Genomic DNA, 21,981 nt, shown 5'->3' on the forward strand with positions numbered 1-21,981 from the left:
TCCTCTTAAGATATTTACCTTTTTTATTTCTTAATGTATATTCCATGCTAAATTATTATCTTTAGCTTGAACATTTCGATGTTTTACAACTCAGATTAAGATACAAGTTGTAGATTTGCAAATCTAATGATAAGATGAAGTGCAGTCACAGCTAACATTTCACTATGACATTTTCCAGCAGAGACCCTGTTTTGAACATATCTTCAGAACATGATGTTGAATCATCTTTATCTGTGCGTTAACACAAGTCACATCAAATTCTATCTCTTATTATTTTTACTATCTCTTTCTAAGAATGACCTCTTGTCATTTCAGTTGGCGGGAATAATGTACAACACTGTATCGCTAGTGACATCTAGTGGCAACAACAGACAGTGACCTGACCAGATGCACTTGAGTACCTTAAAAACTAATTTTTGCTCTATTTACTTGATAAGCTGATGCAACAAAATTCTTAACCATTTTGCAAAAACTATTTTCTTTATGTTCAATAAACTTTATTTTACAACTTTATCTAATTTATTTTAATTATTTTTGATGGCATTTAGCCTGCAAAGCTACTAACTGGCCTCCATTAACACATGCTTTCCTTTGGACTGGACAGGGAGAGTAAAATGTTTCTGAGTAAACGGATAGACTTGTAAGTGCTATGTTATTTTGGTGTGTTATGTGTTATGAATTTTTGTGGTTAGCATGGTGAACGGAGGTGCTTTCTGAAATACTACATAGAGACTGTGGTGTATACTGTAAGTTTGACTCAGTGACCAGTAGCTGTGCTAATTAATTGGATACTGCATATGAAATTGAATAAAAAAAAAAAAGAAACGTATAAGTAAAGTAAATGTTTACATTGCTTTAGTACATTATTTAAATTGACCCAATCTAACTAAATTAGGTTGACTTAAGTTAATGTATTCTTAATGAAAAACATGCAATTATGTGTAAAATATATATTCTATGTTCCAATAAAGTTGTTTAATGACTAATTGACAATGGTGCTTTAAAACATACACTGGGGGCCAAAAGTTTGATGCTGTATTAAAAATGTAGTATTCAAATTTAATTTAAAACTCAAAATAAATAAAAACATGTTTTGATGAAATGAACAAGAAATAAACTGTTCACTTAGATTTCTAGGTCACTAAAGCAAATTTGTTCATGTGTCTCTTTGTATAGACAGGGTGTGTTTGTGTACATGTATAGACAAGAAATAATTAGGAATAAAATATGTCAGTTTGCTTGTGTTTGTATTTGGGTTGTTGCTTCAAACTTTTAGCGAAACGTCTGCCTAAAAAATTACTTTATTTAGAAAGTAAGTAAATTAATTGATTAGTTTTTAGTGTTTATGTGGTATTTGGTAATAATAATAAAAACAAACAAATATCAATAAAGACAATAACAGGCCCACTCGCAAACTCCTTTTGTGACACAAGACACATTTCTTTAAGTCAATGGAATAAAAAATACACATGAACCAACACAAATTCAAATACAAACATCATGTTTCTCTTTGTTGTTGCATGTTCAGTTTCATTGTGCAAATCTTCAGTTTCCTATCATCACTGTCATTCAGGGTTTGTCATCAGAGAGTTGATGTAATCCATCAAAATCCATCACATCAGGGAAAGAAGAAATATAATAATAATAAGAGACTTCAGAGCTCTGATACAACATTAGAAAATTAATCCTAACAAATGGATTTATTAATTAATAAAATCTTCTTAATGTATTATTGTTGGTGTGGTTTTTTAGGTATTAATTTATGTAAATTAGGTTCATGTGGCAGATATTTGTTATTCTTCTTATATTTGGATTTAAGCAGCTTGGGGTACTTTTATGTAAAATAATAATAAAAAAAAAAAAAAAAAAAAAAAAAATTGCTGCATGCTTATTTTATGAGCAACTGAGAAAGTATCCTTTTATGTTTTACAATATTCCATTCTTAATGTGGCAGAAAATCAGTGCAATAATAATTTTAAGTATAATCTCAAAGTGAAGTGCTTTTTGGGAATATCCCACCTTGGGTGGTATTTTTCAACCGGTTATAAAGTTGCAAAAAGTTCACTTTGTAAACCTGCTGCATCTTCATCTCACACTTGCATCTCTATGAGACCTCACACCTTGAAGCCTCTCTGTCCTGCTCAGTCCTGAGCTACAGTATTTTGGCACATTTTAAAATGTTAAAAATATTCAGAATTTATGAAAATCAAATACATGAATCACAAGTCATACATGCTTTAGATGGTATCAAAATGTGGACTAGAACTGTGTATGATTTTGAGTTGATGGATGATTTTTGTTTTATCTGGTTGTTTGTTAGATACTGTACATGGTTCAGATGTATATTTCCATCAGTGAAGTGAGTTTAAAGTGCAATTTAGATATTTTCTTTTTTTCCTGTATTATCTTTCTAACTGTGCTGACTAATGCAAAACTCTTTTTAAAGGCAGAGTTTGTAATTGTCTGTTGTTGTTTTTTTTGTATAACTGCTCTGCATTTGAATCCACTATATTTAATATTTTATAACAGCTTAACACTTTATAACATCTGCACAGTTATATTACTCTCTTTCCATTACATTTATATTAAGTGCTCTTTTTCTATATCATCCATGGCTTTTTCCTTTCAAAAATGCTCTAATTTGACATTTAAATTATATAAATAATACCATTTTATACGCATAAATAATCTCTTGTCAAATTAAGATTATGTTGCCTTTTGGTAGGTTCTGTTTATGTAGCATATATGCTCTGATTTCACCTTTGGTCATTTATTGTGACATAAATGCTTTTAGTCCTCATGTCTTGGTCGGTGGACTCAGTATATGGGAACATATAACAAATGCATGTTGGGAATGATGTACAGCCAGCAGGAAGGGGCACAGTGAACAGTGATGGTGTTGACCTTATACACACACATGCACACAGACGCGTACACACACACTTTGAGCTGAGGTGTCGGTGTATTTGTAGACTGAGGTCATAATTTGGCATGCGGGTTGGAAATGATCTCAGCGGGGAGGTCTTTGATTGGCAGGTCTCTGGCCTCTCCCCCTCCCACATCTGTGCTCTCACAGCTGCTCTGAGGAGACTCGGGGGGCGGCTTGTAGAGCATGGCAGCCAGAAAAAAGAAAATAGTGCCTAAAACCTGACAAAAAAACAGATATAATAGAAAATATTTCTATTTCAAATAAATACTGTTCTTTTGAATTTCTGAAAAATATGTGTCATGATTTCCACAAAAATATTAAGCAGTACAGATGTTTTCAACATTGATAATAATAAGAAATGTTTCTTGAGCAACAAATCAAATCAGCAAATTAGAATGATTTCTGAAAGACCATGTGACTGAAGACTGGAATAATGCCTGCTGAAAATTCACATATTTTATTATTATTCATTATTTGATTTATAATTAATGAATATACAGCATATGTGTACATATATGTATATGTGTCTGGTTTTTAAGATTTATAATTTTCAAAAATGCAAGCAAAAGCATTATCGAAAATGATTTTTAAAAATTAATATTCTTCTAGTTCACTTTTTAAAAATGGCAACAAATCAAATATTAAGACAATGACATGTTATATTTTCATATTAACATTCACTCAATGTTATGCTTATAATATAATTTGTAAAGGAGCAAAATGGAAGCTTTCTCACTAATAGTTTCAGACTTCTGATCCCCACTTGATGTACACTTTAACTTTTATGAAACTCTTAAAACTGACTTGCCAACAAACAACTGGAGGCCATTTAGAGCTGCAAAATAAACGGCCTCCTGTGGTAAATTGAGAAGTTAGTTTCAAGAATTTCATAAAAGCTAGTGTATTAAATGTGGAATGAGTCAGCATGGGTTTCTCAGAGAATATTTTTGCATAATTTTCAGATATTTTCAAGTCTGTTTTTCTCTACCTTGTAGATGATGCCTGCGATGAGCGAGTACTGGCTCATGGCTGAGTTGTGGTACAGGTAACAGGAGCCGTATTCCCCACACTGCTCCTCCCACAGCAGGCAGGAGATGTCAATCACAGAGCCAAACGCTATAGGGCCTGGGATCCCACCGAGAGTCCTTACTACAATCCACTGGATTCCAAGTCCAAACGATCTCTGACTGTCAGGAACACACCTGCAGGAGAAGACAGACAACCACCGTTTTTGCTTTATAATTTCAACTTTTTTGTTGTTTTATTATTTTTTTTCTGTTATGCTCACCAAGACTGGATTTATTTGATGAAAAATACAGTAAAAAGAGTGTTTTAAATTTTTTTTTTATGAATAGGAACTTCAAAAGAACAACACTTATTTGCTAAATAAAAGCTACATTTTTTGAACCACAAACATTTGAACCACAGTGTATATGCAATGGTCATACCTGAGTGTGGCAGTAAGTGCAGGGATGCTGCAGAGGAACGTGAATAAGATGATGATGAAGAGGAAGGTGAGGAAGGCTGGCATGTGATTGCAGGACGACACACACCTCCCTTCTTCAGCAAAACCTTGTTCTCCCCATGATATATTCCCCACCACACAGCTGCATCCAGAGAACACCTAGGAATGCATAAACACACCAATGCGGACAAATTCATAGCCAAGAATAAGATACACTGTAGATTCACATTTTTTATAAGAGAGACCTCTTATAAAAGTAAACTTTTTCTTTGCACCAAAACAACGGATAATTGAAAACATTTATGCAGCTTAGTTTTAAAACTTCTGTGTAATATCATATTCTGAAACTTACAATATGCCTTCATAGTATAAACTCATAAATATCAATTCCGTGACACTGAGAAAATGTGAACATGGGGTCTGTGTACCTGTCTGCCTCTGAGGCTATATGTGTGGTTGATGGAGCTACAGCCAGCATGGCAGGGAGAGAAATACATCACTCCATCCGCACCACACACGGGGTTAAACAACTCCTTAACACAGTGACAGCCAGTGTTACAGGCTGCGGTCAGATTGCCCAGATCTGAGAAGCTGAGAGGGAGAGAAAAGAATTTTAGTTTTAAATTTCACCTCAACCAATCAATTGTTGGTCACATTGTCAGTCAATCTCTTTGTTCCTGCTCTGGGTATTTATTTAAACTATTAGCTTATCAGCTAAACCTCTTTCACTTAATGTGTGTTTCCCACAGACTTACAATTGCTCTGGGTGTTTATTTTATATATATATATATATATATATATATATATATATATATATATATATATATATATATATATATATATATATATATATATATATATATATATATATATATATATGGTGGGGGTGAAAAAAAACCCTGTCCAATATTTTGAATTTAGCCTGCAATACCTAGTTCAACCACTCGGTGTCAATCCTACATACAGCACCTTTCCAATATTTTGAATTTTGATTGCATTAACTATTTAAGAATTTAGTATTTTGTGTTTTATTTTTATTGTTGTTATTTTATAATGATGTATTTTAATTTGACATTTTTATGATTTAATTGATTATTAGCTTTTCTTTAAACTCTTGAACCCCCAGCAGTTCCTTTACAAACCCCAGTTTAGGAAAACTTGACATAATGTTTAATGTACTTCATGTTAATTAATGGAACAAATGGAATGTGTTTTCTTCCTTTTTGTATTTTTATATCAATATGATACAAGATTATCCTATTTAAATCAATCTGATAAATGAGCTAGCTCAAAAGTAATGTAAAAGTAATCAAAAAGTAGTGTGCTTATATTACCTAAAATGTGTAATGTAAGGGATTATGCTACAGCCTACAATTTTTGTCATGTAATTTGGAACCAGTAATGAACTACAATTTGTAAGTAACCTACCCAGCACTGCTTATAACTCCTGAATACTGTACATTGATTGACTCATGTAGTTTGTATAATTATGACCTATTTTCCTGAATAAAGTTGAGAATGCATTGGTAGTGCACCAATTCTCTGCTGATTCATTCTCCCAGGCCTGCGCAGCAACAGAACACCACTGGGGTTGATGATAGGGATAAAACACAGATAAACTTCCAAAGAATTAGGGCCAGATTTACTTAACAGCGCAAATTAGCTTTAGAGCACAATTCTATAAAAGCGCAGATGGAAAAGTAAAATTCTGCATGTGATTTACTAACAATGCATACATTACAGAACACAGACAAAGCCAGATCATTAGTCAGGCACAAAAACAACCTTGTGTCCAGGCCATTTCAGTGCTAATTCTTCACTCTTTAGTAAATCCTGACAGTACTATTTTAACGCCTAAAGACGGTTTGTGTTGGCGCAAGCTGTTAGTAAATCTGGCCCTATATCTAACAGTAATGAATTCAAACGGTTTCATACCTGTTGTTATGGATCTCTGTCTGCAGGTAGGGGGCGCTGTAGTGGTTGTGTGTAAAGTTATTGTAGTATGGGGCAGTTACTCCTGCCATGGGCACATTAGGACAGTGTACCAAAAAGATGAAGATAGCTGTCAGACTGACCACTGCGCACAGCATGCAGAAACGGATAATCCCACGGCAGCGAAGGTTCAGCTTCTTTACAATGAAGCCACCCAGAAAGGTGCCTCCTCCACCAGCTGGTACCACCATATAACCTGGAATGAGAAGATGGAGTTAAAAACAACTCAATGTAGCGGTTTCTTACACGCTAAGAGTAATTTGAGCAAGAGGGTGTGGCATTGAGTTTGACTGATGTGATTCTTACCAAACCAGGTTGCTGCCTCTGATGCACTCAGACTAAACTGAGACTCTAGAAATTTGGGGCCAAACGTGGACATTCCAGCTATGAGCGTGGCCTCTGTGGCACCAGCGAGACACAGAAAGATGAAGGTAGGGTTCTTCAAAAGAAGCAGCACTGACCTACAGAGAAAAAGGATTATTCAGTCATTTCAACGATTTCTTGCTAACAACTAGGGATGAAACGATTAGTCGACATTATCGACAATAAAAAATTGTTGACAAATATTTTTGTTGTCGAGTAGTCATTTGATCTCATATGACCTAATGAAAGTGCCTGCAGTAATGCGGTTGACCAGGATAGGGTTGAAGGGAATAATAGAGAATATTCAGTTCAGCGCAAACTGAGCAGATCTGAACCTGAGGCTGCTGAGCGGCGTTTTGATGAATATGTAAATATATACTGTGCGCTTTCCTCTCAATAACAAAATAAACACATCAAAAACTGACCACAGTGTGAAAGCAGCACTTAAGAACACATTTGATTATAGCAATGTGGATGTTTGCACGAACTGTGAAGTTCGGCACTCCAGTAAAGAAAAGTCACGTCACGTTTATTTATATAACAGTACAATGCAAAAGATAGCCTTAAATCAAGCAGCTTTACAGTATTAAACATGAAAAACCAGAGTCAGTGTCACTTTCAGTTAGAATTATAGCTTGATTTTCTGTTATAAAGCAGCTTTCCAGTGTGGTGCTAGCTAATGATAAAATATTTTTATTAGCGGGAAAAAAATATTTCATTAAATTTTAGTTTGGTTTGATCTAGCTCAGTACTGTTTTGATTATCATAACCCTATAAGGTATTTTAAGAGAGGTTATGTTGAGAATAAAATGTTTAGCCAAAAATAAAAAATCCTATCACTTAGGCTACCTTTATTTTGTTTCTTATACATATGACATTCAAAAAGAGATGTTAATAAGGCAGAATGATTTGTCATTCAGCTACTTTCTATTTTGTTTCTTATACATGGCGAATAAGATAGTTTCTCTCATCTCATTTTGTGTGCCAAATATACTTGTGTATAAATTAATTGTATAATTGTAATTACATAATATGACTTTCAAAAGCAGACCTTAATTTATTTGTTAGAATATGTATATTTTAACTTATTGCAAAAACTGAATAATCGATAAATGTCTAATGATTAGTCAGTTAAATAATAATATGACTTTCAAAAGATCAGTCTAATAATCGTTAGATTAATAGATTATCAAAATTATCGTTTGTTGCAGCCCTACAAATTCTCATCTCATCTCAACTCACAACTTTCTGAATTTTACAATGTAATTCCTTGTAAAAAAAGAAATTCAATCATTAAATGTACTTGCAGAAAATATAATATTAATAATAGAAGAGATTAATATATATATGAACAGACTTCTTAATACTCTTAAGTAAAAGTGTTAATTTTTGCTCATTATATTTTTAAATCAAGCATAGCATCAGTTCTGGCAGGTCATGTTAGTTAAGCTATAATATTAATACTGTTGTGTGTTGTTATTTAGGCTCTTTTCTGTTTGTATTTTGAATTATGATTATTTTTTGTTTCATTATATTTTTTAATGTTTTTGATTTATTTAATATATTTATGTTGGTTCTGTTCAGTTTACCTTGGGGGGTTATTGCTCCTCTCCCTGCTCCAGGGAGTTCTTGCCCAGAACAGAACCATACTGCTAATCCAAACTGTATGCTAATTGTCAGTCATCTTTGAAAATGTTGGTCCTGACAGAATTATCTTTTGTGCATTTGGCAGTGCAATTTAAAAAAACAGTTCACCCAAAATCTATTCAAAGCTGTGTATTTATACTAAATTATTTCAACAAGACCTTTTTTTTTTTTTTACTTCCAGTTGCTTCTGGTCCATCCACAATATTGCTTTCTCAAGTAAAACACTGTCTTGTTTGAATCAGAATATTTACAGATGAAGCACCGATTACAAGCACAAACAGTCTAAATCAGTTCTGAACAAATATATTGGTGGATTTTGATGTGAGGCGACAACATGACATGGACTTTTTATTAGAGGAAGAATTATTATTGATTATGGACTGATATTTTGGCCATAAACGATGGTTTAAAGTTAAAATGCATTTAAGGGGTCATTGGATGCCCATATTCCACAAGTTGATATGATTCTTTAGGGCCTTAATGAAAAGTCTATAACATGCTTTGGTTACAATTTTTCAATTGTAGTATAAAAAAACACAAGTTTTGTTGCATGTTCCTTTAAATGCTAATGAGCTCTGCTCACCCCGCCCCTCTCTTCTGTGGGGTGATGAGCAGAACTGTTTACTTTAGTAGCATTTAGCCGCAAAACTTGCTAACTAGCACATTATTAGGAAAGGCGATTTGCAAAGATTTATATATATTTATTAAAAAAATATACTCACTTCTTCTGCAGGTGAGGGTGGATCACGAATGATTTGCGTGAACATAGGTGCATTTAGGCCGATCGGGGGGCGCATTCCCTTCAAAAGTGAATGTAATTCACTGCGTCTTCAGCAGCTCAGATGTCGGGAGTAAATGATAACTGCTATGTTCATTATTACATCAATGACAACAAAGCACCTCAATCGCTTAAGAGACATTCTTGTCTATGTCCCTGCTCCAGTGTTGAAACAATGGCGGCCGGACTTTTACAGCTCACTCAGGGCTGGTTTAAGGTAAGATGGCCCTGTCAATAGGCTTGATTTGAAAAAGGGGATATTATTTTTAGGGATTAAATAAAAACCACTGGGTGGATTTTTATCATTATAGGGTGGATGTGTACACACACTGCCAACACACATTTATGTTCAAACACCATGTAAAAGAGAATTTTGCATCCAAAAACCCCTTTAATGATGGACTTTATTCTTACAAACACAACTTTTGAACATGCAATTAAATGTTTTATGTACTCTTTTTAAAAGTATGCTAAAGTGTACTTAATTTCACATTAGATTAGACCAAAAGCTGGCTAAAAATGAATTGTTTCACATAGGGCCTACATTAATCATCTTTTAACTATGTAAAACATGCATTTTACATGTTTCTATCTAGCATTTTAAGTTAAAACATCACATGATGTTCTGTTGACATCTCTTGGCCTACTATTCCAACATTTCAATTTTATAGATAATCATGTCTAAAATACAACAGCATCAACTGACAGCATTGATTTGTGCTTTTTTCTTATATTGGGGTCGAAAGACCAATTGGTGAAATGCGGCAATTGTCTTTTATTTGCCTTTGAAAACTGGACAGAGGAGAAGAAAACAGCTGAAGGTTTTAATGATATCTAGTGGAAACTTGTGGCAAATTGAAAACTAGCAAACCAAATGAAAAATGACAACCCAATAACTCGTACTTGGCAGTTTGCTGGATCTTTAAAAGTAGTGTCAGTGAAAAGTGCTAATTTCCTGGATCCTTAAAAATCGTCTAGGGACTCATCACCCATCTGAATTCGCTGAACTTGCCAGAAAATAAAACTACAACCTCAGCTACTACCCATAAACGAAGTGTCTAATTATAAACATGGCAGTACACCACATGATAACAGACATAAAATGCAGTATATAGTCACACAAATATGACTTTAATACATTTGAAAAACCAGCAGAGGAAACAAACCTTCCTCTTCCTAGTTATATGTTCATACCTGGGCATGTCCTTTACTGTTTTGCCAAACTGAGGATCGGCTGCAGTGATCTGACTGCCATCCTTCAGCTGGTGGGCCTCTGAGACCCGCATGGCCACATACCGCTGAGAGCCTACAAGATATAGAAAGTGAGACTGTTATTCACACTAATACTATACTCTACTGCAGTCACTTTACTTCTTTGAAATCGCGCTTGTGGGTAGCACCTGGTAGCTGTCGTGGGTAACCCAGTATAGGCAGAGCGATAACCAGAGCTGCTGCTCCTCCTGCCAGGAAACCAATCCACCAAGCTCCCACCCACAGCGGATTTTCAGGAGTCAGCTCTGTCCTAAGAGAGATAGAGAGAGAGAGAGAGAGAGAGAGAGAGAGAGAGAGAGAGAGAGAGAGAGAGAGAGAGAGAGAGAGAGAGAGAGAGAGAGAGAGAGAGAGAGAGAGAGAGAATGTAGCTTTAGAATGTGCAAAGTTTAGTATTTAGAACAAATACTATTATAATATAGCCTACACATAAAGAATATCAGCCAATATATCGGTATCTGTCTTTTTTTTTTTTTCTTTTTTTTTTCTATTATTGATATCGGTATCGGCATCGGAAAAACTAAATATTGGTTGTGGTTTGGTTTTTAATTCTGTTAAACTGGAAAAATTAATCACCTGCATTAACACGCTAATTTTGACTAATTCATATATTTTTTATATTTACATAATTTATAATATATATTATATATACTGTGTGAGCTACTTATTTTAATAAAGTGAGTATTAATTTGCTGAAATGTTTATTTTCTTACTCATTAGCCACTTACGTCTGGTCGATTTCTGTGTAGATGTTGAGAAAGAATCCACCCAACAAGTACCCAGCCGCAGGTCCTACAATGGCAGCTGTGTAGAAGATCCCTGAGAAAACAGAAGAAAGCATATCAAGTCTTTGTGGCTCCCTCCTCTGCTCCCTGAGTTATATGAAAGCTGGTCTGGATTCATGTTTTTGATCAAAAGACACAATATGTTGCAGTTTGTATTTCCAGTGCCTATGTCTGGAGAGGAGCAAACAGGGTAGCGATTGTCCTCAATGGCCTTTGAAAACTGGACGTTGGGGAGAAAAACAATGGAAGGAGTTTTTATTGATGTCTGAGGTGGAAACTAGTGGCTCTTACTGATAACAACAAAAGAAAATGACTAGGTGTGTCAAAGCCTGAGTGGGACAAACTGACAGGGTTCAGTGAGGGCAAATATCAATTCTTGAGTGTTTTTAGAATATAGATCTGAGTGTTTGAATACTTTTGAAACCGGCTACGCATTAACAAACAAACTCTCTGACCAAATCAAGTCCTATTAATACAGGGATGCACCAATATTAGGGCCCCAATTTAATTCCATTTTAGTGCTTCAATTGAATTTCAACAATAAGGCCCTTGGAAACCTGTTTTTGTTTTTTGCCCAAATCAGTTTTTTTAATAATCAAGAATTGTACTAATCAAATTAATTTTATTAAAAATCAAGAATTGTACTAAAAAAAAATTTTATTAAAAAATTAATCTATTGTTTGTTATTTTGTTTGGTGTGTTTTTATATGTTTAAAAAAAGGGGAAATGGCCAAGCAGAACAAGTTTCTAATATCAGCCTAATACAGTACATATTTTCATGTTTTTATGGCGTCATCACACTCACCTATATATACAGGTGCGTAGTTTGACTTGACATTCTCATCTAGGTAGGTGACCCCGAGGGTGTACAAAGGGGTTGCTCCGACCCCGTGCAGAAACTGGCCCAGCATAAAGACGTAACGATAAGCCGAGAGCCCACCTTCCTCGCCGACACACGCCTCAGTGTGATTGGCTGAGCACAGTCCCATACGCTCCGGGACTCTCACCTGATAAGGTGGTGTGGTGAAATGGGGCAGGGCAAAGACCAGAGAGCCCAGTGCCATGATGAGCACACCCCAGCCCAGCCATCGAGGCTTATGACCAGTACCACCAAAGTAGCTCACGAAAGTCAGGCACACACAAGCAGCAATGTCATAGGAGCTTGCGATGAGTCCTGCCTGCAACGGCAACGCAAACAACACATTGTGTTAATAATTCTGAGGTGTACATAAATCCCAATTTGAATACTGTCTATCCTTTAATGTGTGAGACTAGTAACCATTGTGGTATGCATAATAGCTGCTTCTCTGATTTAATATTCAATTTAAATTGATCAAAAGTGACAGTAAAGGCATTTACAATGTTACAAAAGATTTCTATTTTAAATAAATGGTGTTCTTTTGAACTTTCTATTCAATCAAAGAATCTTGAAAAAAAACAGCACATTTAAATAATAATATTAAACATTGATAATAATAAGAAATGTTTTCTTGAGCATCAAATCAGCATATTAGAATGATTTCTGAAAGATCATGTGACAATGAAGACTGAAACAATGACTAATGAAAATAATTTAGCTTTTGCCATCACAGGAATAAATTAAAATAGTTTAAATTAGATTAAAATGGAGAATAGATCTTTTAAATTGTAATAATATTTACAATATTACTGTTTTTACTGTATTTTTATCAAATTAGTATACTACAAAAATGTGTCAAATCAATATTTTCAAAAGTTGACTGAACATCCTTAAAAATTGTGACAGGCCTGGTGAACAGCAATATTTAATAGAAAATAATATGAGTAAAACTGTAAGTCTTTTGAACATTTAATGGTTTATTTTAATGCATTTTAGATGACGATGCAACAATACTATAATTCTGGCCGATACTAAATATCAGATAATTATTTATGTTATAGACGATAAGCAATTTTAGGCTAAATTAGTTCAAAATAAAACACTGAAAACTAAAATTAATAATTTTAAGCTAAAAGTGAATTAAGGCATCACAGCATCATAATGTACAGTATGAAATTCAATATTTATGTTGAAATTTGCTTAAAGGGACAGTTCACCCCGGGAAAGTGAAATACTGTCATCATTTATTCATCAACCACTTGTTCCAAACCTGAGTTTGTTTCCTCTGCTGAGCACAAGAAGGCATTTTTGAGCAATGTTGATATCAAAACAGTTGTTCAGTTACCAGCATTCTTCAAAATATCTTCTTTTGTGTTCAATAGAAGAAAGATCTTCATACAGGTTTTGTTCAGTTACCAGCATTCTTCAAAATATCTTCTTTTTGTTGTACTAGTAGCTTTAAAGATGAACCTTAAGTGAACATTAGATGTTGGCAAATGTAATCTAAATGTAAAAATAGTGTATATAATAATGTATATAAGCAGTATGGTACCGATACACCCCTCTAACTATACAAATGACAGTTTATAATAGATTAACCTGGTAGCTGTGCAGGTCAAAACGCCTCTCAATGGAGGTGATGACAGTGTTGATGAAGCCGTTGATGATCATGCCCTGGAGGAAGGAGGCCACACAGAGGAAGAAGAGAAACCAGCGTGGAGTGTTGAAGGTCTGGATACACCGTGGGCTCAGTGCTCCCCATCCACAAAGATTTTCAGAGTCTGTCGGAACAAACTTCACCCCAGTGGGTGGCTCTGTGAGGTAAAGCCCCTTTTTGCCTGTCGTGTGGAGCACAGTGTGGGCATCTCCAGATGGGCTGCCTGGACCAGAGCCCTGGGACTCCACTGGGCTGGGAGTGTCCAGGCTGGGTCCCAATGGACTGTCATGTAGGACCAAGAGCTCTTGCTTGGAGCTGAAGGAAGTGTCATTGTTCAGCAGGTGGGGCATGGCCCCAGCAGGGGGCACTGTGACAGACTTTGGGAAGAGTAAGAAAACAAAAACTTTCCACAGCAAACACTGATTCTGTGTGTAGTTTTGCAGTGATACGATGGCAGTCTTTGGAAAAAAAAGATCCCTTAATGGAGTTTCTTACAGATTTTGGAATTCTGCAAAGAAGAGTGAGTAAAAGACACTCAAAGTTTGTCACCAACTTAAGTAAATTCACAGTAAATCAGTTAACTCCAAAAACAAATCTATTCAAGCCCGTTTCTGCCACAAAAAAAAAAGATAATTGTGACTTTTCATCTCAAAATTGGGACTTTTGTTACTCACAATTCTGACAAGATATCAGAATTTGTAAGATATAAACTAAGAATAAACTAGCAATTCTGACTTTTTTCTCAAAAGTGAGTTTAAATTGTGCAATTCTGACTTTATTTTGAGTTCACATCACTTTTTTTTTTAATTCCACCACAGTATAAAAAAAAGATATAAAAAATTGTTTGTAAAATTTTTTTTTTTTATTTATTTTGTGTTGAAATTTGTGTTTTTCACAGGTATGTTTATGATTATTACAGATTAGGGCCAATAACCGATTTTTTGAACAGATATATATGGCTGGTGTAAAAAAATTAAATTAATGTCAAAATTAAGAATAACAAGGGCTCTGACAAAATCTTTCTGAATTTCTAAATGCCTTTAAATATTTTATCGGCAAATCGGCCTCTACTCACAATTCTGACTTTTTTTTTTTTACATCTCACAATTCTGAAAAAAGAATAAACTCAGAATAAAGTCAGAATTGTAAGATAAAAAAAGGTCACAATTACCTTTTTATTATTTTATTCTGTGACAGAAAGAGCTTCCATACTCTCTGAGAAAAAAAAAATGTGAAAAAAATGTACCTATAGAGGTACAACAGCTGGTCTCTTTAAAGCAACACCTTTATCCCTTAAGGGAATGTTATTTACCCTTTAAAGGGTTCATAGTAATACCATGAGAGTATTACTACCTTAAGGGTACATATTATTATTCTAAGGTTCTAATATGCACCATTAATAAATCATGACAGTGTACCAATTAAAAGGCATAAAATCATTTCTCTTTATCCAGTGAAGTCAACCGTGACCTCCAAGCAGACCCCAAAAACTCTAATAAACATGGATTAGTTATGCATGCCATCTACAGTCCACAAAACACTCTTTTGGGACAGACACTTTGTTGGCACGGCATGTTAGACTCACACTGTGCTCTCTGTGGCAGAGCCTTTATGTCACCTTCTCCAGAGTATGGCAGACCTATGGTAGCCCACAGGACCGTTAGGAGATTTTGAATATTCAAAATTGTGTTTCAATTTATGTTGCACACACATGCAGGGGTTAAACAATGCTGCATTCATTCAGTACACATGCACTACACCAAAAGACTTGTATCAAATTTTTTTGCTTCAAATATCTGTACCATTACAGAGTTGAGATGAGAGGGTGTTTTTAATTCATTCCCCAATCCCCAATGTAGTTGATTGGACACCTAAAGGGTCCTAAAAAACATACAAACTTAAGGTAAACCAATTTATGCAAGTTTTTACCTGTGTAAGACCATTAAGTGATTTTCAAACTTGTTTGTCTTTAACTGTATAAGCTCAATTTAAGTTAATAAGCTGCGGACATACATACTATGAAAGTATATGAAATTGAATACCGTATTTATATGCACTTACTTTGAACTATAGTCCGTATAAGTTCCTTGTACGTGCAAATTAACCTGGTCAAACATCTCTGCTCACATTCAGATTTTGTTTATGACACTTAATTACCAGCAGCTTTGTGATTCATGCATTGGCATTGTAAAATAATTTACAGCCATTATTTGAACAAAATTCACTCTATAGAATTCCACCCATGCAAAACATTAGACAAATGAAAATGATTTTCTATTATTGGACTTGGTAGACACTTTAATTCAAAGCAAGTTCCAGTGCAATAAAGTTACACTGTACATTTTATGAGTACATGCATTCCCTAGAAATGAAACTTAGGACCTAAATGTTACAAAACATAAAAACATGACATATTACAGCCAATAACTGCATTACAGTTGTAACACTAAAATAATAGCAACTTTGCCTACCTCGGTTCCTCAGATACTTCATTGGTCTAAAAGGGTCTGAGAGTTTGATTGTGCAAGAAATCAGAGAGAAACGAGCAGCATAAGAGACTATAAGCAAGCAAGACAGCCCCAAAATGGGGAGTTACCCCAGCCTCTCACTCCTTCACATCTATCACTGAAGCAGCACAAGTCCTGCCCACTGTATCTACCTGACATATGAAGATCAGCATCAAAAAATGTTTTCCCCTGTGTTTCATTAATTATTTTGGGTAATGATTAGGGTTTATTTTTTTTTGTGTTTGATTATGAAAAATAAATAAGTTATTTTAAGGGCAAGTTGTTTATTTTTTATTGGCTCAAGTTAAAAGATATAGATGTGAATCATTACCCTAAATTATTTTAATTGGATGAATGAAACATTTTTTTTTCAGTGAGTCTCTACTTCATGAATGTATTTATCTATCAAACCAAGGAGGAAGAAGTTCAGTTTATGATGTCCCAGTTAACAGATTTCTCCAGGTTATATTATATTATATTAATTTAATAGTTTCCCAATAAAACTCTCCACATGCAGAGAAACAGAGCACTGCACAATGGTGGATATAATGAGATACAAGCAGAGTTTGTTAAATGCACAAGCTCTTTATATAAACCAAAATGCTGAGTGTGATCAAAGTTTTCTTTCAGTCAGTTAAGAAATCTTAAAGAGAACAGGAAAATCAACAAACAGCAAAAGCAAAATTAATATCCCCAAACCACAATTGTCCAAAAAACTGAGGAAATGGGTCTATGCCGTTGCAATGCCTGGTTTTCATTTCTGACTCATTAGCATGCATCTATGAAAAATTAAAACACATGGTTGAAAAACTGTGGAGTTACTATATCGTTAAGAGCATTGGTGGTGCAGCTGAGGCTGTGTGAGCGAATCATTTCTCAGCTCCGTCTTCAAAAGAGCTTTGGTTCATGCTTTGTTACAATGAGATTAATAAAAAAGCCTAATTATTTGTTCTTGTGTTCTATGAACTCTTTCATTTCTAATTTTAAATGTGTGATCAAACGAAGGGAAGGATAACATCAGCAAGAGCTCAGAGTCTCAGGGTGGGGACACACGTTTGTTGTGGAGTGCAGGTTCCTTCCCTTCCTTTGTACTGCGCTGGATGGTCATATGGTGAGATATGAATTACACGGCAAAAAAGAACAAGGAAACAAAGCAAAACCGCGAGAACGGCACTTTCACTTGTTTAGGATTTCTGGGAAGGAAGTATTATCTGTAAAGCATTCACACAAACATCTATTTTTAAAAATTGCATAATGCTAAAGTACACTAAAAATAGTGTAGGATTTACTTTGAAACAATTGCTAATGACTTTCACAAACAATTAAGAAAAGAAACCGCATAATCCGTTAAATAAAACTTGAAATTTTTAGGTAGAAAGATTTACTCCAACAATCTTATTTTTTATTTTTTATTTGCAATTCCAAAAAAAATATTTTGGTAACACTTTAGATTAGGGAACACATGTTCACTATTTACTAAGAATTTTTTTCAATAAACTCCTAAATTGCTGATTATTGATAGTAAGTAAAGTAGTTATGTTTAGGTATGCGCTCAGGGGAGCTTCAAAGATTTCTACGTGTTTTTACAGCGTTAAGTAATGTATCAGAGACATATCTCACAAATCCTTTCATAAGCAAAGTGTAGACAGGGTGTACATAAGAGATTCTTTGTGCAGTGTAGAGAGCTTCGTTGATTATAACTGTGAGATCGCTAAGATGAGTGACAGCTTTTAATGATTTTTAAGAGAGTTTGTAAATGTGATACAATACAACAGTTCAATAAACAAGTAGTTAATATTAAGTGGCTTTCAATGTCTGACTATAACACTATTGTCTGATTTTGCTGTATTTCGTCGTCAAAAATAGTTTGAAACAAAGTCACAGCTGAACCGCTGCGCATCGCCATTCAAACACAGCGGTGTTTCGTTTATGAATGAACTGCATTTTTAAACAAATCTAGTGAGTCAGTGATTCATGATTATCCATTCAAGACAGTCACTTGCTTCATTCCTGAATGAATCAGCCGTTCGAATGAATCAACTGAATGAATGATTCAGAGATAAAGTCTGTGAATTTTTTTTTTTAAAAATTGACATAAAAGATGACACTTTCAATAAAGATAGAAAAATGGCATTTCATAGGTAAAAACAAAATTCCACTGAAAGTCCCCTTTAAATAGTCAATTGTCAAATTGTAATGTGGTGGTTGGTTTTTTATTATTTTTTAGATTTTTGGTTTGAAGGTGCTCCTACATTTTTTACGTTTTTTAAGAGCCCTGAATCAGTTGGAGTTTTTTCCATTAAACAAGGAAGTAATCTAAATAATACCTGCACTCAAATACATGCCTGTATATAAAAGATCATCTTTCTATCTTGCACTGAGACTTGCATTGCCAGGGTTTTGCTGTATGACCTTGTTGAATGCAGTCAAGACCTAGTGATGTGATGGAAGTAGACAAGGGAAGTCTCTGACCCAGTAACGACAGCTGATCTTACTCCATCCTGCATAGATATGGAAACCGTTTAATTCATGCACTGACCACAGAAGAAGACACATGCAAACATACATACAGACATGCAAATATAAAGTCATGCATGCAAAGCAGGCAACCATGTTAAACTATCAGCTACAAAACTATGCCGAGTCCTTACACAATATGCTACTGTATCTCCTGACCTGAACCTGTTTGGTTGATTAGATAAATGGATAGATAGATGATTTACAGCTGTATCATTTACTGCATGTGTGTTATATATGTTGTGCTTTTAGAAGCACGCATGCAGACTAAGTGTCCCATATCTCCAGGGGCTTGTCTCATCATTTAGCTGTAAACTTGTCTGTGCATAGGTGTAACCAAGTGGAATGAATGAGCTACAGAAGCATCCAATCATTTTCTCTGCACTCCAGGTTTCGCCTCTGTACAGGAAAATGTGGGTTAACAGACTGTCATAACAAGACAGCAACAATTAGCTTTGCTTGGAATGCCCTGTGACCACATTCAGTTGCAGCCTTTGACCTAAAGTGTAACATGAAAGTCCAATTTGGAAAAATGCATTTATTTATTTGTTTTATTTCTATTTCTGGAGTATACTTTTAAAGTCCAAGTCAAAGGTCCCAACCTACCATTTTTTAAGACAATTTTTATTAATAATTGTTCTACAATTACACAGGGCTGTTTTATTATCATTGAGATGCTATTATGGTTTTTATTCATATTTTGAATTCGTTTTTATTCAATATTTAAGGTATATTGTCCTTTTTCAATTTAATTTTATTAAAGTCATTTTGTTGTGTGTTTTTGTTATTTTATTAGTATTTATTTTAGTTTTAAATATTTTAGGGAAACTAAAAGAAAATGAAAAATGTTGCCATTCGCAACTGCTGATATAAAATATAAGTTATTTTTGTAACAGTTATACTTTTTATTTAATTTCAAGTAACTTTTTTTAAATGATTTTATTTAAGTCTGAATTAAATCACAATATTTGTTGGCCAAACATGTGATTTTATATTATTTTGCAGTTTCATGAATTGAATTGTTTGGTGTAAATTTAGCTGAAAAGCTTGTTTAAGGCAACCTCATTATGATAGGCACCTATAAAGAAACTGACAAACCTGTGATTCTGGTTCAACTCTAAAGGCTGGTTTGTTGTCATTACTGGAAAAAAACAAAAAAACAAAAACGTATTTTTTATACAAATATGTAGAGATGTATTAGAGTCAATATCAGATGATTGATGACAAAGATCATCATTTGTTTTGACTACATATAAAATACATTTAAAAATAAATACAAACTAAACAGTTTACACACCAGTCAAAAAATACTGTTAATGAACAGCATCCTAAATTGCTTTAAGTAACATTATTGCAATAAAATATATTTTTAAATGAAATTTAATTTGAGTAATTAATTAATGGCCAATTTATTGAGTCATTTATAGTTTTTGTTACTTATGGTTACAAAAAAAAGACGTTCTTAGAACGTTATTATTTGCTTCCCTAAAAATAAGCAAAAGGGAACTATATGGTAACATCAGGTGCACGTTCTGTGTTTGTTGTGTAGACAAAAAGACAACTGCTCCTTCAGAACCTTCCCTGATGGGTGCAGGGCCACAGTGGCACGTGGATTTGCGATTACTTACTATAATACCAATTACCAGTCATGTTACACGACGCACGACAGGTTGTGCAATTCTAATATAACAAATGAACAAATATAACTCATCACATTTTTCACGTTACATCGTTGCACGAGAACAGCTAGGAAAGCACAATTAAGTGACAGCAATCCCGTTCTGGCAGACCGAATCGATTTTTTCGAACAGTTCATTTTTAAAAACGATTTGGCGGTTCTATACGTCACCACGTGTACAAGACCGTTTGCTAGATCCGGTTCAAATGAACTAACGTTTCATTCGAGATTCGGACATCGCAAAATGTTGTCCTAAAATACCTGATGTTGGAAACTGCATTGACGCTGTTCAGAGGAACAAACGGTTACAATATATATTGTGTACCCCTACTGCCATTCCTTACGCCCATGCTGGAGCTTTCTGAGGATTGAACATCACGCTATTTGGCTGCAGGTTTCGTGACATTACACATTAAAATCACCGCTAGTCGATATATCAACAATATACGGTAAAACGCTATAATAGCTATATTTTAGGATGTGTGTCCTGAAGTGGTCTGTGAGCATGTGTCTCCATTTGGCATGCTTGAAACAGGTGGAGGAAATACGCAGTCCAGACTCATTTATGTGTCTTTGTCGTCTGCACTTCATGTCTGAGCATTTAGTACACGTGTAAAAAACAGACCTACCGTGTCTTCAGCCCTATGACTGGCTGTGGTTTGAGATAGGCTAACGTTACTGTCTGGCCAGTGCTTCTTTACTGCATCCCTTTATCATACTCTCACGTGGTGTTCTTCATTCATCACTGTCTCAACATGGAAATGTCATGAAAGCTAACTTACTCACGTTCTCACGCTGCTGAGGATTTAGACGACTCCTCCATTTCCGTCAGATCTTGTCATTTCGTTTCACGTTCGCGTGTATGGTCTCTCCCAACGTAAATCTATAAATAAACGTTTAAACTGGAGATGTTACAAAATGTTGAGCTGAGCTGTAGGATTAAGCAGCTGTCACCCAATGAGAATCCGCCCCCCATGGCGTTATGCTGCTGGACCAATAGTGTCACCCGTACTAACGACTGCGTGTACGTATGTGACAACTGTCTTTATCGCTCTGATCGCAGCAGCATCCTCTGTAAGCAGGTTTGGTTTGACTCATAGACTGTATAAAAACAGGTTTGACTAATGCACGCAGCGCACGTTCCACGTTTCATTCATATTTGAAATGTAAAATGAATAAAGTTTAAACACTGAAAAAAGTGTTTTTAGAAGGAATATGAATTATGCCTACTTTATTATGTAGTCTATTGTAATAGTATAGGCTATTTATTATAATTTATTATGTTCATTTAGCCTACTATTTAAATAACTTATTTTATAAAGCGTCTTAAACAGCACTAAAATAATAAAATAAAAATCAACAAGCAAATGCTTTTACAGTTCTTTTCCAATCGATTTCTTTATAAATACAGCCATAAATACACTCCAAACAGTTCAACTTTACTGCAAAATGAAGCACTGCATTTATTAAAAATAGTAACATCAAAACTACATGTATGTTCTCTGCTGATTATAAAATTTGTTTGTAATGAAGTT

General features: G+C 34.6%; 1 protein-coding gene across 6 annotated transcripts; it reads right to left on the bottom strand.

The window, feature by feature from the left end:
* Positions 1–2,380: 2,380 nt before the first annotated feature.
* On the bottom strand, positions 2,381–21,483 carry slco4a1 (solute carrier organic anion transporter family, member 4A1). 6 transcript variants are annotated; one of them, XM_042750590.1, is made up of 13 exons: positions 21,233–21,483; positions 19,867–19,909; positions 13,687–14,252; positions 12,034–12,406; positions 11,172–11,262; positions 10,575–10,696; positions 10,369–10,480; positions 6,693–6,847; positions 6,330–6,582; positions 4,823–4,985; positions 4,378–4,553; positions 3,918–4,131; positions 2,381–3,147 (listed from the first exon to the last, which is right to left on the bottom strand). In XM_042750590.1, exons 3-13 carry the CDS (start codon positions 14,092–14,094, stop codon positions 2,980–2,982), a joined length of 2,235 nt encoding a protein of 744 aa, XP_042606524.1. In that variant the 5' UTR covers positions 14,095–14,252; positions 19,867–19,909; positions 21,233–21,483; the 3' UTR covers positions 2,381–2,979. The 6 variants fall into 6 exon arrangements, with proteins under 6 accessions (XP_042606524.1, XP_042606519.1, XP_042606522.1 ...); XM_042750585.1 differs by lacking the exon at positions 19,867–19,909; XM_042750588.1 differs by lacking the exon at positions 19,867–19,909 and having other exon boundaries at positions 21,229–21,483.
* Between the last annotated feature and the right edge of the window lie 498 nt (positions 21,484–21,981).

This window comes from Cyprinus carpio, chromosome B23 (assembly GCF_018340385.1).
Source record: "Cyprinus carpio isolate SPL01 chromosome B23, ASM1834038v1, whole genome shotgun sequence".
In the NCBI taxonomy this organism is placed as follows: Eukaryota; Metazoa; Chordata; class Actinopteri; order Cypriniformes; family Cyprinidae; genus Cyprinus; species Cyprinus carpio.

Coding starts and splice junctions, on each gene's coding strand:
- slco4a1 (XM_042750585.1), bottom strand. CDS start 14,094: ATGCCCCACCTGCTGAACAATGACACTTCCTTCAGCTCCAAGCAAGAG. Junction 10,697..11,171: donor TACACAGAAATCGACCAGAC/GTAAGTGGCTAA, acceptor TATCTCTCTTAG/GACAGAGCTGACTCCTGAAA. Junction 6,583..6,692: donor AGAGGCAGCAACCTGGTTTG/GTAAGAATCACA, acceptor TTCTCATTCCAG/GTTATATGGTGGTACCAGCT.